The following is a 17,533-nucleotide window of genomic DNA, read 5'->3' on the forward strand; positions in this document are numbered from 1 at the left end:
CACACAAAAAAATTGTTTTTTAGTTCATGATAATGTATTAACTAATGTTTATTAATTTACATTTATTGTAAGATAGTGTTAGATTTTTTTATAGTCTTTTTGTTTATCATTGTTGAATGGGTTCGTATGTATTTCCATAAGCCTGTAGCTTATTCAGCAATAGTGGGGAATCTTATTTAAATTATGTTGCAACATTCTGTTCTGCACACAGCTCTGAATTAGAGGAAGTGGTGTGTTGACTTTGATCAGTTCCCTCATCCAGAAGTAATAAGTACTGAATATTTCAGAAACATACCTCAAAGCAGAATATGCGCCAATGTAGGTGTTGCAAACTCGTCAACAAGCGCCCCTGGTACAGGGAAATTTCTTAGATCTGATATGCATGCAGTAATGACTTGAGATAAAAAGTTTTTTTTTTTTTCTGCTGATCAGATGGGCTGTGTCTCAAAACCTAGCTGCCTATCTAAACATTGTTTTGGGGAACTTTCAGTTTTAAAGGCATTTTACATTTTGCGGTTGTTTCTTTTTGCCATTTTCCAAAGTGATTTACAAATGAGGAATTCAACAAAGTGAATCATTGCATGAGAAGTACTGCGATTCAGAAGTCTAGAATTGCACTGAAAAATTCAAGCTACAATAGAGATGAACGGGAGAGGCAATGTTAGAATAGCAAGTAGATCATTATTTATTTTATTTAATTTTAAAAACAGAAAATAGCATTGAGTCAAATGCAAAATCAATGCCAGCTTGTAATGTTTCTGGTCTTTTAATGAGATATCTGACTAATCTGTGAACAGAAAATTGCAGGAATACAAACTCAGGCATCATTAGTCAACTAAACATGCATGTCTACACTAGATGTAAGGAAAAGGTGAATTTCTCTAAAACATTTTCATCTCACCCTCCGCCTGAAAATCATTTTGATTTTGAGACCTCTAATATAGACACTCTTGAATGTGCCCAGGAACTTGAGGGAGTTCAAAAGATCATTCCACCATTGAGGAATAATGACATTTTGGGAAAGTGATTTTGCGCCTGTTGATTTGATTTGCAAAAGTGAGAGGCTGCTCAATATGCATGCATTTGTGTCTTGGTGAAAGCAACTGGCAACCAGTGAGGCGAGACAAAGGCGTTCAAATTATCAATTCAAATGTTCAAATGCACCTATGATGCCCAAAAATGCATTTCGGTAGGCAGCTCATTAGGTCTTGACACATAACCATATTAATTGTGCTTGCTAAGGTGAGCATCACTGTCACTGTTGCTCCTAGCACTCAAAACCCCTTAGCAACCGCATAGTAACTACTCCGCTCGTATTATCTTTAGAAAATGCAGAAATATAGTTTTAGGACAAGATTACAGTAGAGTTTTAATGAGAATTCAGTAATGTAAACCATGGATTCGCTGCTTATCCCTGCACAGTCAATCCATTTAGTCCCTTTTCAAATAAGGTTTATTTGTATAGCGCTTTTTGCAATACACATTGTTCCAAAGCAGCTTTAGAGAAAATAGAAAAATAAAGAAGATAAAAGCAAAAGAAAAATAGTGGCTTAAAACCCCCCAGTGAGGAAGGAAAGGAAGGGAAGAGGCCCTAAGATGTTTAAGTAGATGAGGAAGATACAGACTCAACATTTTATGTAGAGAAGACGACGGCGGCTGATGTCTCTTGATCTAAACTGCAGGCCTTTGAAAGCTCAAGAGCTTCATCAAATGAAAAGCTTTTATTCCTATACATCAGTGTGGGTGGCCAGACACAAGTATATGAAATAAATCGGCATTGACATTGACAAGACATAAATAAATTAGGAGCAGAGAAAATGAGCTGGAGCTGTTTCGTTCTAAAACGACTCTAGAAATGGAGAAATGAAACATGTCAGAAGTACTTCACCCACTCGTTATATCACATGACTCGCTGTCCACACAGATCTGTCCTCTTCCTCACCTTTATAATGTATCTCACACCCCACACATTTGTCTTCCTGTCATTTCTCATTGACTTTTACACTGAGTTAATGATATTTTCTATCCTTACCTTTATGTAATTGTCATTGAGACATTTACTGTATTTAATAAGCTGTTTAAGCTGCAGTGTTTGTAGGTGATTTCAGTCTGTGCTTTCTTTAAAACGTAAAAGTCCATCAAAGGAAACTACGGTTGGATAGGACTGTGTGCTGTGAGCTTAGCACAGTGTTCATGAGTTCACTAATCCCAGCGTATAATGAAGGTAAACAGATTTGGCATGCTGTCAAAGACAGGACTGCAGCCTGAGACTCGAATAAAGCTCTTAAGAACCCTTGGACTACTTAATAATGAAGTTACTAATGAATGAATAAGGGTAGAGGAGGAGTTCAGGGTTGGTGGGATGCTGGAGAATTGTCACAGAAGTGAGTTAATTGACTGTTTGTTTGCATTTATAATTAACAGGATTAGATAAAGAAGCTTCTCTTGAAACGTCTGCATTTGAAGTGATGGTCACACTTTTAAGGTCAAATTCTCACTATTAACTACGACTTTTGCCTCAAACTCCTACTTTGCTGCTAATTAATAGTTATTAAGGTATTTGTTATGTTTAAGTATTTGGGTAGGATTAAGGATGTAGAATATAGTCATGTAGTATATGTGCTTTGTAAGTGCTAATAAACAGCCAATATGTAAATAAGTATCCTAATAAGCAACTAGTTAATAGAGGATTGGTCCATATACTAAAGTGGGTTACACTTTATTTTAAGCTTCCTTTTTACAGTGTAATTATACATTTAAGTACTGTAATATTAATTAACTACATTAGAATTAGGTTTAGGGTTTGCCTTAGGATTACTTGCATGATGTATTGTCCATATAATAGTTAGTACAAGTAACAAGGGCACCCTAAAAAGTGTTACCCTAAATGCCCTATAAAAAAGGACATTTCCTTAATCATTTGAAATAAGTGACATGTAACTAACATCAAGATTTCCTTCTCAGTCTAAAAATATTTTTTTTCCTGCATTATCTTTTATAAATATTCACAATAAAAACATTTACTAGACAAATAAAAACATATGTCAGAATGTCATTAGCAGTGTTGGGGAAAGTTACTTTTAAAAGTAATGCATTACAATATTGTGTTTATCCCTAAAAAATAACTAATTGTGTAACTTAAGTAACTTTTTATGGAAAGTAATGCGCTTCATTACTTTTGAGTTACTTTTTAAAATCTGGGCAGGGCTTGCTTGTTTTTTAATATAAAAAAAGTTATTTTACAAATGTAAAAGCTGAAAAAATTTGTAAAACACTTCTGAAACAAAAGTGTAATTTTTGCTAAATAAGATTCAATTGGATCGTCGAAGGTCAGTAGCAAAGACACTAGTTAATAAAATAGGATTAAATACATAAATGATATTTGTCTTATTTAACATAACTAATGCAGTTTTGTATAATATTCTGAATTTACATTTGACTGTTTTTATTCATTTTGAGGATTCATAGGAATAATGCACATAGAAAAAAGTAACTGCCATTACTTAATTGAAAAAAGTAACTCAGATATTTCCTTCTAAATTAAAACGTAATGTGTCACCTAACTAGTTACTTTTAAAAAATGTATCTGGTTACGCAACCCATGTTATTTGTAATGCGTTACCCCCAACACTGCTCATTAGTACATTAATTATACATTATTATTTTTTATAAATTTTTTGTCCTACACAGTCAAACTACGGTAAAGAAGAAGAAGCAGAATAGACACAAAAGATACTGATGTTCCAATTTGTGTATAACTAACAATAAAAACATCCTTTAGCTTGTAACTGCAGGAGAGTGTGACTCAAGTTTATTTTTAACAAGGTCTCTGATCATTTCAGTTCCACCTTCACAGTTCAGCACATTTCAGTGGATTGCTTTATGATCCTGTCACAATGTAATTCAGTCTTTGCAAAGAGGCCGTTATTGAAGAATTCAGCACATGAACTATATTGGACCCAACAGCAAACCCAGGCCGCATGCAAGTGAAGCAAGCCTTGTTTCTCATTTCACATGCGAAGAGGTCTTAAAGGCACGGCAGCAAAAAACAGCCTGTTTACTGCTGTTGTAAGGGTCAGGGAGAGAATAGAAAATTGTCATGAAAAACTAAATTATGACACACGAAACCTTGACTAGCGTTTCAAATGTCATCGAGGGGAAATAAAATGATAAAAAATGCATGATATGACCCCTTTAAACTCCCTTACATGCACATGCATTTACGCTCATTTATTTAAACTTTAATACAGTCTTTCTCTCTCAGACACACACACACAAACTAACAGAAAGTGTGTTTATGAGCAGGTATAACTCTGATGGACACCTCATCAACGTGACCTTGCCGACTGGAGAGGTCAGCAGTTTCCATGGAAACATGGAGAAAGCTGTCAGAGTGGAAGCCACTGCCTCGAACAGAGAAAACTTTATTATAATTACAAACCACTCTGCGGATAACACCATCTACACACTTAGACAAGGTGAGAGAGTGTATGTGTGAGAATCTACAGATTCTTTGTTTGTCATAATGTCAAATACAGTAGCCAAAAAAGTATTTGAAAAATGTATGTCATTATTTCATGAAGGGTTGGGCGATATGCTCGTAGACATGATTAGGTATACATTTTTCACTTTGCACTGCGGTTTAAAAATAAGTGATTTTAAACTGTTGAAATGCAATCAGCTGTGAAAGAGAACTAATTTCACAATATGTACAATAATGTCTGTGAGCGCTGTCTGAGGTGAAGACGGTGCTCATAACACGGGAGTATTGAACGGAGTTATTTTTGCCACTTTAAAGGCCTTGAACGGTTAAATCCAGACACTTGTAAGTGTCAAGATGCCCATCTTTGCAAGTATCCTCATAAACGCAGCAATTTTAGGTCTTAAGTGAAAGCAAACAGCTGAGAAAGAAAACACGTGTAATAGTATATTACTGGAAGCTCTTAAAGTGACAGCAGTCTACTATTTCTGCTGTCTCTCATTCATGTCAATCAAACAACAAAGAGAGAAGTTTTTCTCTGCTCTTGACTAAATCACTTTTGTAGCTTAAATAAGACTTTACACAGTGAAGAATACGCATTGTTTTATACATTTGAATACTTTATACAATGTATGAAGCATTTCTTATTGATTTGTTCTTTTGTCCTATTCCTTTTAATTCATTTCTTAATCTTAATCACTGTGAGTGTTTTTTGTTTTTGTCTAATTTTTTGTGACATTGACACTGGTGACAATTTTTACAAAATGTTGACATCATAAAAATGGTATTTAAAGCAAAAATAACTATATTATACATTAACTATATTAACTCTTCCATCTTTATTTGAGCCTCTAATTTTAACTTTCACTATTGTAATTAAATTCTTTAAAAAAAAATGTAACTACCTTTGTAATCTTTTGTATTCTATCCATTTCCTTTTCATTTATTATATAAAAAAGACCTCTAACACTAGCTGGCTCTGTTCCTTTTTTTAATCAGTCTGATTTTTTTCTATTTATTAATGTATATTATTTAAAATCCCTTGCTACGTGTTCTGCATTTAAGCTAACTGAGACTTGTTATAGCGCTTATATATCATTGCTCTTTTGTTGTTTTTGATTGCTTCCATTGTCCTCATTTGTAAGTCGCTTTAAAAAGCGTCTGCTAAAAGACTAAATGTAAATGTAAATATATTGTTACCGTGAAATAAAATGACTTGTATTGTGTTTAAGGTTTTAGCCATCGCTAATTTTATATAATTAATGTAGCGAATTTAAATCTTATGAAGCTTTTTCTCTCTGTCCAGCTCACTCTGTTAGTGTGTATGGCGTTAGAGATGATGGCTCTTTGTGGGTGACGTATGCCAGCGGGATGGACGTTACTCTCAGTACTGAACCAACCGTCTCATCAGGGCTCTTGCCAGGAGCATCGTCAGGCCTCGTCCATCCCACAGTCGGAAGATGCAACATCACATTGCCGGGGGAACCAGCTCACAGCCTGATAGAGTGGAGACAGAGACGCGAACAGGCCAAAGGGAATTACACAGCATATGAACGGAGACTGAGGGTAATTCACAGACACACACGCAGCATATGAATATAGACTGAGAACAATTATGTGTTTTCTGGGTGGAGTGGCCAGGGTATAGCATGTAATGCACAGGAGCGCAATATGATTTTTTATCCAAAATGTCATAAGATGCCCAAGTGTATCACACATTGTTCTGTGAGGTGTTTACAGAACAAGCCAGTAAACTTAGAAATCCTTGTTCATTTAGGATTGTTCTTAGACTTAAAATACAGTCATTATTTTGTGTTCACCTTTGTGCTGAACAGTCAGGTTTTTTAGGTTATGTTAACAGTAGTAGTTAACGCATGATTAGATTCAAGTGGAGCTGTCACAGCAAATGCAGCATTCATCACTGAGGTCAAGTCAACTAAAATGGAACCAAATGAGATCGTGACTCGCATTATTCATCTACTTCCAAAGTATTGTGTTCTTTCTTAATTTATTAAAAGATAAATTAATTTATTCCAGCTTTGGAATTGAACCCGGGTCGTTCTAAATGAAGAGGACTAATCTTATCTCTGCCTCTGCATATTTCTCATAATGGTGCTACACTGAGCTTTAATTAACACCAATGTGCTTTAAGCTTTAATTGCATGATTTTGTTTGATACCCTACGTTAAAGCAAACCTCATTTATTTTATATTCTTCCTAAAAAGGTGGGGGGAAGCTCTGACACAAGTCAAACACTTGATATTTATTTTATTGGTGATTTATAATGTAATTGAAACTTAAGCTTGAAAAATACTTTTGTCTTTTGGTCTTTTTCCATTCAAGTACACTTTCCTGAGTACTAATATTTGCCAGGATGTTAGCAAGATGGCTACAGAGTTAACTGACTTTCCTTAAAGGGACTTTGTTGTAGTGCGAATGGAAGAAATAGACTACGCTACACTCCTACACTCTCTAATATACACCGTTACAGGCACTGCACAGTCTAAAGGCCCCTGTATACTTCAGACCAAATCCAAGAACAAACTGATGACGAATGCTGCTTTTTCAAAAGTTCCATTCATTTGCAAGGAATCCTGAAAACTAATAATATTCTAGTCTTCATTGTAAACCGATCCTCATTTTTTGTGGAAAAGTTTTTTTTTTTCATGATTCTTTGATGAATAGAACCTTTATAAAAGCAGCATTCATTTCAGAGAGAAATCTATATACTGTATAAATGTACAGTATATATTTAATTGTTTTAAATTAGAGTGAAACCATTACTCTGGTTGTAACCATAATTAAGGCTAATAGCAATAATAATAATACATTTAAAAAGTCATTAAAAAAATCTAAAAATAGAATTGTCATTTTTCTTTCCGTCCCTCATGTGGTGATAGGCAAAGACAATGTGCAGCCGCTGACCTCAGGTGTTTTTATAATAAATATATAGTATATTTCTGACACAGTGCTTTCTTTCTTTTCAAAGTCAGATATGGATTATTCCAAGTTGGAATTTCTAACTTTATTAGTTGGGTTGAAGGCAGTACAAAAAGTCTGCCTCGGTGCAGTATTTTTAGGGACAGACAGCATTGCATTTTACTTTGTTTGGGTTTCCAAATGTGATATAACCATATTTTGCTTGTGTTTGTAATTTGGTTTATTCCAATTAGTCTCACAGAATTACTCCGGTTGCAGGGGGCATGTGTATGTTAGCACAATTAATTGTAAAGCTCAGGACCAGCTCAGCGAGGGCTCTGGATTTTTATAATAATATGGGGATCACTGAATTAATGTTATTGGCCTAATTCCACCCAGCATGTGTAACTAGCAGTGTTCCCATTTACTTTTAAGCTATTTTTTTGACCAAATATTGCATGCAAGGGTTCAGTTGGATGTTTTTCCCATTAGCCTAATTTCTAATTTGTTAGTGGACGCCACACCTCGCTGCTGTAAAGGGCAGCTGGCTCAATTACGGATTCAAATATATTCAGCCAAATTCTAACAGGCATCTCTACGGGACATTATCTTTTTATGATAGCAAAATCTTCTTGAAGGTCCAGACTCTGCGGGAGCCTCTTTCAGTGGGAGACGGCCGAAGCGATTCATCTGCATAGAGCTGGAATTTGATCTCGGAATCACAGAGTGGAATCAGGAGCTTCAAGCTGTTCCAGATTCGTTGTCAATTCATTGATGTATCTGCTGAATAACGTTGGCTCTAACAGCAACCCTGTCTCCCTCTGTGCCCCTGAGAAAGACATTTTCTTCTTTTATTGCCAGTTTTATTGCACACACGTTTCTTTGTACTCCGTTATAATAAGATCATAAGTTTTGGCTTCTTTCTCATCCCCTTTTCTCGCTTAGGCTCACAACAGGAACGTGTTGTCTATAGATTATAGTCAAGACAGTCGGGTTGGAAAGATATACGATGACCATCGCAAGTTTACCCTGCGGGTTCAGTACGATGACAAGGGCAGGCCTGTGCTCTGGTCTCCCAGTAAATACAATCAGGTGCGAGTAACGTACTCGAGCGAAGGTCTGGTCACCAGCATACAGAGAGGCAACTGGACCGAGCGCAGAGACTATGATAACGGACGCATCATCACACGGACCTGGGCCAATGGAAAGATCTGGAGCTACACCTTTCTGGAGAAGGTGTGTACAGTACTGCATGTGTGTAAGAGCTGCAACTGCGCCTGTGTGAATCTCAAAATTTAGAACATGTCTAGGTCATATTTGACACCAAAAATGGGATGTAAGAAATCATAACTTGATTGTTTGTTTGATTATTAATTCATTTATAATCAATGTTAATATTTTACATTTGTAAAAAAAAAAAAATCATATTTATAATTTTTCTTAGAACAACTTGTTTTATTTAGATTTGAATTATTATTATTATTAATTCATTTTATCCTATTATAAATTCATTCATCTATTTATGTATTAATTGAAAATGTAAATTTTACAGATGCTTTATGGTTAAGATTTTATTTTTTAAGCAAAAGAAAGTTCGATTTTGTTTGTTTCTTCTTTTTATTGAATGTGTTCTTTTGATTTTGGGGTTTATTGTTAATTTATTTTTCGTGAGATTCACCAGCCAACTGGTACTTGTTTAAGTCTCAGTGGTCTTTCTCTTTTCTCTTTTCTTCCCTGGTTCTACTATTCAAAAACCATTTAATGTGACATGTTTTTATGAGATACACCTGCCAACTGGTACATTTAAATCTAATCTCTAAATGGTCTCTCTGTCTTTTTCCTCCGGTTTTTCTCCTGCTTTCAGTCTGTCCAGCTGTTGTTACACAGTCAGCGCCGCTATACATTCGAGTACGATCAGACAGACTGTCTGCTGTCGGTCACCCTCCCCAGCATGGTGAGACACAGCCTGCAGACCTCGCTATCTGTGGGCTACTACCGAAACACCTACACCCCACCCGACTCGCCCACCTCCAGCTTCACGCAGGACTACGCCCACGATGGGCGCCTGCTCCAGAGTCTGTACTTGGGCACAGGCAGGCATGTGATCTACAAATATAGCCGAGTGGCCCGGCTGGCTGAGATCCTCTATGACTCAACACTTGTTACCTTCACTTACGACGAGGCAACAGGTGCTGTTAAAACCATCCACCTGATGCATGAAGGATTCGTTTGCACCATCCGCTACAGACAGACAGGTACAACACTTTTACTGCTGGGTGACCAAAATCTTGTATCACAGTGTGAGAAATGTTATATAATGGTATATCATGAGAGAACTCATGGAAACCAAGAACTGATTCTTGTCTGACAAATCATTTTGAACCATTGTCAATCAATATCAGTGTTGTTGTTTTATTTTTTTTTATTTTTTTTACATACACAAATGTTACCAACCAAAGACTACTTTGGGTCAATAATTAATTTAGTTAATTAATTTAGTGAATTAATAACATGCAGAAAAGTCAATATAGTTTGATTCCTAAACAAATGACTGTTATGAGTTGATTCTGTTTTAGTTAATCAAACTGACTGGTTGTTTAATTTTAATTCAAATGAAACTGTCATATGGTTAATGGAATTACAATTTTACTCAAAATATTTATTTCATAAAATTTAATTTTTAAAAATTCCCATTCTTAATTATGCTATAATTATTTTCGTAGTAAATTCAACAATAATTCTTTGTTTATTTTAATAACAATGTGGTGCCCTTTTTGGTTGAAATACATTAAAAAGGACATACAGTACACTAATAGCTAATCAAATATATCTGCTACAGTGTAAATGGTGTAGTACAATCTTTACTGGCTGGAATGTTTCTGCCATCACATTATACATAATGTCAGCGCTAATTGACAGAAAGCCAGCTAATTTGATTTTTTCCACATATTTAACAAGTTTTGCTGTAGCCATTAACTAGGCAAAATGGTTAGATCATTTAGCAGAGAGACAGGTAGCACCATGGCATCTTTGCCCAAATAAACAGGTGAGTTGATAATCCCATTAGACAGAAAGACAAGTTAGATGGGTGAGCAGTTGGACAGGTAAACAGGTTATACTCCTGCACCAATAAACACACAGTCTGACGTTTAATCTTCCTTTTGTCACATCACTTGCACTCGCCTCCTGCTTGGCTGATCTAAAAGCGCTTTGAATCACAATCAGTCATCTGACAGTGGGAGAGTTCATTCTATCTCACGCTGTGGCAAAGCTGGCTCATGTTTTACCTTACCTCTGTGGCTCTCTGCTTACTTCTCATTCTCTCTCTATTTTCTGGATTCAGGTCCTCTGGTGAGTAGACAAATATATCGTTTCAGTGAAGAAGGACTGGTAAATGCTCGCTTCGACTACAGCTACAACAACTTCAGGGTCACCAGCATGCAAGCGATGATCAACGAAACGCCACTTCCGATTGACCTCTACCGCTACGTGGATGTGTCGGGACGAATCGAGCAGTTTGGAAAGTTCAGCGTTATCAACTACGACCTGAACCAGGTCATCACCACACATGCAATGAAGCACACTAAAATCTTCAACCCAGACGGGCAAGTGATCGAGGTTCAGTATGAGATTCTGAAAGCCATTGCCTACTGGATGACGCTGCAGTACGACAGCATGGGACGCGTCACAAATTGCGATATTCGCATCGGCGTGGACAACAACATCACAAGGTATGCGTACGAGTATGACGCAGATGGGCAGTTGCAAACAGTCGCCATAAATGACCGGCCACAGTGGCGTTACAGCTACGACCTTAACGGAAACATCAACTTACTAAGTCATGGTAACAGTGCCCGTTTGACACCGCTACGCTACGATCTCCGCGACCGGATCACACGCCTCGGAGAGATCCAGTATCGCACTGATGAGGATGGGTTCTTGCGCCTCCGAGGCAACCTGCTCTTTGATTATGGTTCGAATGGACTTCTTTTGGGTGCCTACGACCGAGACAGTGGACAGAGGGTGTGGTACCGTTACGATGGGCTCGGGAGGAGAGTGGCCAGTCGCAACAGTGATGGATCACAGCTGCAGTTCTTCTATGCTGATTTGATGGAACCAACACGGGTGACACACCTATACAACCACAGTAGTTCGGAGATCACCTCCCTCTATTACGACCTTCAGGGACACCTCATCGCAATGGAGATGAGCAGCGGTGAGGAATTCTACATAGCATGTGACAACGCCGGAACGCCTCTTGCGATTTTCAGTAGCCGTGGCCATGTGGTGAAGGAAATTCGGTACACACCCTACGGAGACGTTTACAGAGATTCCAATCCCACCTTTCCGCTCATCTTCGGATTTCAGGGTGGCCTTTATGACTCTTTCACACGGTTGGTGCATCTCGGTCGACGTGACTATGATGTGGTAGCTGGAAGATGGACGACACCCAATCATGAATTGTGGGCGGAGCTGAGTGTGAATCCGAAACCATTTAATTTGTATGCATTTAGGAACAACTATCCTCTGGGCGAGCTACAGGATGTAACCAAGTTCACAACTGGTAAGTTTTGTTTTGTGACCATTAAAGTTCACCCAAAATTGAAATTCTGTCATTAATTACTCACTCTCATTTCCAACAGATTCACTTTTAGTTTGTGTTGAAAGTAGAAGTCACAGTGAGTCAGGTGAAACAAATGTCATGCTTTTGGTTTGGCTTTGTGAGCTGTGATTGTGCTTTTGTCCCAGTAACACTTCCCTAAGGTAAAATTAACAGCAGAGAAATAGCACATGGCAGAACTGAGATTCATTAGTTAGAGCCGAAGCAACGTGCTGTAGACTAATTACTAGGGTGGTCTTCCTCAAGCTAACTAGGGTCAAGTGTATTGCTCAAGGCTACGTTGGCATTGCACCAAGATCTCCATAACACAGGGTCAACTCCATTTTAGAGTGGGCCTGCTCTTTTTAACTGTTAAATTACTTGTGTACTGTTGAATGCAAAATGAGCCACAAAACAAAAATAATTGTTTAATGTCAATGTTTTCCATATATCACATTACATAAGTCTCACTGAATACAGGGAACTCATGCTAAATGTTTTTTTTTTATCACAGTCACACTGCATTAAACGCAGTTGTCACCTTTTTTTTTCTTTTTTTTTTTACACAAATAGGATATTTCCTTATGTAGTTGTTTACCATGACTAAGTTTAAAACTTAACTTGAAACTTTCATGATAACATTTTTGCATGTTTCTGTGCAGATATCAGTAGCTGGCTGCAGCTCTTTGGGTTCCAGCTTCATAATGTGGTTCCAGGGTTCCCCAAACCAAAGGTGGAGAACACCGAGCAAACATACGAGATGATGGCCACACAGATTCGCACACAGACCTGGGATACCAGTAAGGTGAGCTGAGGTTTCCCACACCACGGTTTTTATTGCTAACACAATTACTTAAAATTCCTTTTTAGTCTAGTCTTAAAGGGTTAAAGATATTTTCTTAAAAAGGATTCATCATCATTTGTTAAATGGGGTTAGGGCTTTCAAGTTCCAATATGAACAAAAAGCACCATAAAAGTGTCTTAAAAGTATTATGCTATGTGTTATGCTTATGCTATATGTTCCAACTATTCTCAAGCCATATGATAGACATCTTCTTGACACGTTGATGAAAGTGTCGGCAATGTCAGACTGGTGAATAAATCAAATGAACAAATTTAACAAATATTTTTAATTAACTGATTGATTCAGGTCACAAAACCTGAATGAAATGTTCCCAAATATATTTATCGGGTTTACCTCACCGACTCAACATTTGAATTGATAAACTATTCCTTTATTGCATCAAACAACACTCAATGTAACTATTTCATAACATCTCTCCTCACCTCAGATTGTACTCGGCATCCAGTGTGACCTTCAGAAGCACTTGAAAAACTTCATTTCATTGGATCGCCTACCCATGACGCCAGCAAATGGGAAAATCGGAGGTCGCCAAGGCCGCAGGCCAATTTTCTCTGCCCTTTCTTCGATCTTTGGCAAAGGTGTAAAATTTGCCATCAGTGATGGAGTGGTGGCGACTGAGATAATCGGCGTGGCGAGCGAGGACAGCCGTCGCGTCGCAGCCGTACTGAATGGTGCTATATACCTGCGTGGCCTCCATTTCACCGTTGAGGGGCGTGACACACACTATTTCACCAAGTCCGGCCCACTGGAGGCAGATCTGGGAGTGGCCGGGGGCGGAGCTGGAGGCGGAGTCAGAGTGTTAGAGAACGGCGTAAACGTCTCGGTGTCCCAGATAAGTGCTATGGTCGGAGGGGAAATGCGGCGATTCGCTGACATTGTTCTCCAACAGGGGGCACTTAGCTTTAACATTCGTTACGGAGCAACGCAGGAAGAAGAGCGTACTCGCGTTCTAGAGGCGGCACGAATACGAGCTGTGCAGGGGGCGTGGCTGTGGGAGCAGAAGAGGGTCCTGGAGGGGGAGAGCGGAAGTTTGCCATGGACTGAGAAAGAAAAGGATGAGCTGGTTGCAGAGGGCCGTGTCTCAGGGTATGATGGGTTCTACGCTCTACCTGTTGAACAACACCCTGAGCTTGCAGACAGCTCCTTCAACATTCACCTGATCAGACATGTGGAGACTGGTCGCAGGTAACAGCGGCACCTCAGCACACCTCTACATGCCTACACGCCCCTTTATACACTCCAAGCTACCACATATCTCTTCAGCTTTTTCTAGAACCCCAACCAAACGAAGCGAGAAAGACTCTATTGCCTTTAAAATGTGACAAATGATGGTATTGTTTTTGATTTTGCATTCATTTATGCACTCTTAGCAAGTTCGGATTCCTGTTTTTCGGTTTCGTTAGGTAGATTTTGTTGAAAATCTTTCTTGTTTTACAGTGGCTTAACAGTTCTTACAGAAGAACAAGCCTTTCTTGCCAATCGGAGGGCACAGAGAACCATTCACCTGTGACTGTTCTCGGCATACATTAAAGAGTCTTCATCTCTACACATGCTGATTCTCTCACTTGAGCGTGTACAGTAATCATTCAAACTGGTTATGGCATTAACTCTTGCAAACCTAAGGGGTTTCCTTGTGAGCTCTGTGTTAAACATTTCTCTCCAAATTTTCAGTCGATCTGCATTCTAGGATTCACAAAGATGGTTTTTCAAGCCCTCGGAAGTTCGAATGACCTTCCAGAAACCCAACCTTTCAGCAGAACTCTAAGAACTGTCATATCGCAACAGCTTTCTGGAGTCCTTGAGAAGCATCTGACTCAAAACTGTCACAAAACTTAACCCCTGGGCTGCAAGAGAGTCACAGTGTTTGCAGTCTTGGCAAGAGCTCACCACCATCTTGTGTTGTTTCTGCTTAATCAGTGTTGACGAAGCTGAGAGAATTACGCAGCTGCTGTGGAAGACAAATTTGTTCTTTTTTGCTAAAAGTGTACAGTTAAACTTTTTTTGTTTCAAATGTAGAAATCAAAAAATTATGTATGTGGAAATTGTGCCTTCCTGGTCTGCTAGAAACGATCACACGAAACGGGCTTAGACATATCGTACATACTCAACTTCAGTATTCGTCACAAGCCTTAGTTACATGCAGTTATTTTTTTATTTTAGTTGTTATTTATTTTTGCTGGGGAGGGGTTTGGCTAGCAGGAGCCAAAGACATGAATGCTAATATGCCTGCGAGGTGAATTCATTAACCCCAGGATATAAACCTGTCCCAGTTTACAGTTAATATGCTGCTCTTTTTTTATTTGTTCTCATGTGATTCCACTCTTTTCTGTTGCTTTCGCTTTTGCTGTACACTTAATGTGAAACACACATTACGTGTTGGTCATTTCGGTTTCTAAACAAGTGTCAAAGCACCAACGTTTTGGATTTTTCCAGTACTTTGACAGGTTCTTTTGCTTTTTTCTGATCCCTCTCGAAACTAGTAGGAGGCCTGATGAGGAAGATACATAAGGAAATGAAAGAATCACCTACTGAAGAACGGTATTTTTGTCTTTTCCAAACTATTAAAGTCTGCAGCACTGTGGGTAGACGTTCTGTGTGTAGGACTCTTGATATGGACTTGTATATCATTAATGGACTATTGTAGACTGTTTATAGATACTGGACTATTTATACATGACATTCGAGAGAATTAGGAGTAAATGTATTTTCTTGTGAATTCTGTGGATATGCTGTACCATCAAGCTTTGTAATCTTAATCTGAGATATATATATATTTGCACATAAAGGTGAAGAGATAAATGCATTAGACTGAATTTTAAGAGCGTGCAAATATGAACAAATTTGTGTGAGAGGTGCTCTGAAGGCACGTTACGTTTCCAACATTTTGCAGATGTTCATTTCAATCGAAGTATGATTATGTTGCACGAAGAAAATAAATTGTGGCGGAAAATATTTTTCTTTTTATCTTAGTTTGCAGCTTTGTCATAATCACAATCATTGCTGAAGTGAAAAGGAATATGTAATTTTTTTTCCATGATCGAATCATCTTCCTCTCTCAAAAGTCAAGTACTAAAAAACTTCAGTGTCCTCTCCTTGGCCAAACAAGTTCCTGTGGTGTATATTTGGCGGATAGGCTTTATGTACACAGTTTGTTAAACATGCCTATTTAAAAACAAAGTACTTTGGCCAGTGGCATTTTTATAAATAAAACCACAAATGTAACCCTTTCTTCTGTGTGTGAGTGTTTGCACAGGATGGATGAAGCACATGATTTCCTTTATATGCATTATTTGCACCTTTTTTTCCCCTTCTCATTTGTTTCTCAAACCAGCAGAGCATTCAAACACTGAAGAATTTATATCAATATTCTTGGAAGAAAAAGTAAATTATGCATATAATTTAGTTGGTTAAATTTTCAACATCAAAGGGGCTCTAAATTCCCTTACACGCAAGACCAATTTATGTTTTTTTTATTATTATTATTAATGTGATAGTATTATTGCAGGAATTGTGATGCTCAATTAAGTTTAATGAAAAAATGTGAGCACAAAACAGTTGTTTCTTGTTCAATTTCCAGTAGTATCTTCTAAAACAACTTTTAAACAGAAACACTTGGTTAGCAAACCCTTTTCTAGACTGAAAACAAGATAGCAATCAAGCTAAGAACAGATCTGACATTTAGTTCAAGGCCTACTTCTCTCATGGGTTCATTGTATCTGTAGTGATCTGTAACTGGCTGTATTTGTGTTGCTGATACTATCTGAGGTGAGGATTACAGAATGTATAGTTAACATGAGACGATTATTCATAAACAACAACAAAAAAAAGGAAAAAATCTAAATTAAAGTCTACATAAAAACTGAAGTATACAAGGTGTGTACTGTAACAGAGGTGGACAATTATTTAAAGTTCCCCTATTATGGATTTTTGAAAATTCATTACCCATAATAGGGGCACTTTATACTAGATTATTTGCAACTGCTTCTGTATTCATTTGATTATAAATGTAGCAGCCGTATTGCTTCAAAAGAAGAATCTAATACACTTAAATATACTTTTAAAATTTTTTACAATTTACAGCATTTATAACATTTCCAGTTTACCCCTTGTATAAAGAGACCCCAGAGAAGATACTCCTGCGCACATCTACGGTATGTGGAAACTGCTATTATTTCACTCTGTTTACAGGATACAAAAGTGGAACAGAGATGCCTTGGTCTGGGATCTTGAAGGCAGCAATAAGGTTGCCAACTTTCCTAAAGAGCCTTTCCTTCATCCCAGGAGCCACCTAGAGAGAGAGAGAGAGAAAACAGAATTTCTCAAAAATATTCTTCCTGTAAAGAGGCAAAGGGCAATATGCTTTACTGTAAAAGTGTACAATTTAATAATGGTTATAATGATGACGCAAAATGTTAAGGTGGTTCTTCCATTTCCGTTGAGCCAGTTTGTTTCTTTTTATAGAAATATTTGTGAGATATTTTGCCGGTGTGGCTGGTGGTTGATGCTGATCTTTTACAGGAAGCACAATGAAGGCAGATAAAACAAAATGTAAAGCTTATCCACACTGATATAAACTGTGGCAATGCCCGTTTAAAACGGTTTAAAGATGCCATTCTAATGTTATAAGATACTTGATCTTTAATTAGTGTGGATGATTGGACTTCAGTCT

General features: G+C 37.7%; 1 protein-coding gene across 2 annotated transcripts in view; it reads left to right on the forward strand.

Moving 5' to 3' along the window:
* Positions 1-15,939, forward strand: part of LOC113048867 (teneurin-1-like) — a 129,440-nt gene extending 113,501 nt beyond the window's left edge. For both annotated transcript variants that reach the window (XM_026210779.1, XM_026210780.1), the window contains exons 26-32: positions 4,306-4,478; positions 5,787-6,046; positions 8,345-8,635; positions 9,264-9,654; positions 10,743-11,963; positions 12,662-12,804; positions 13,292-15,939. In XM_026210779.1, coding sequence (XP_026066564.1) covers positions 4,306-4,478; positions 5,787-6,046; positions 8,345-8,635; positions 9,264-9,654; positions 10,743-11,963; positions 12,662-12,804; positions 13,292-14,053 — 3,241 coding nt within the window. In that variant the 3' untranslated portion in view covers positions 14,054-15,939. The remainder of the gene's footprint in view (positions 1-4,305; positions 4,479-5,786; positions 6,047-8,344; positions 8,636-9,263; positions 9,655-10,742; positions 11,964-12,661; positions 12,805-13,291) is intronic.
* The last annotated feature ends 1,594 nt before the right edge of the window (positions 15,940-17,533 follow it).

Source organism: Carassius auratus, chromosome 30 (genome assembly GCF_003368295.1).
Source record: "Carassius auratus strain Wakin chromosome 30, ASM336829v1, whole genome shotgun sequence".
Lineage (NCBI taxonomy): Eukaryota > Metazoa > Chordata > Actinopteri > Cypriniformes > Cyprinidae > Carassius > Carassius auratus.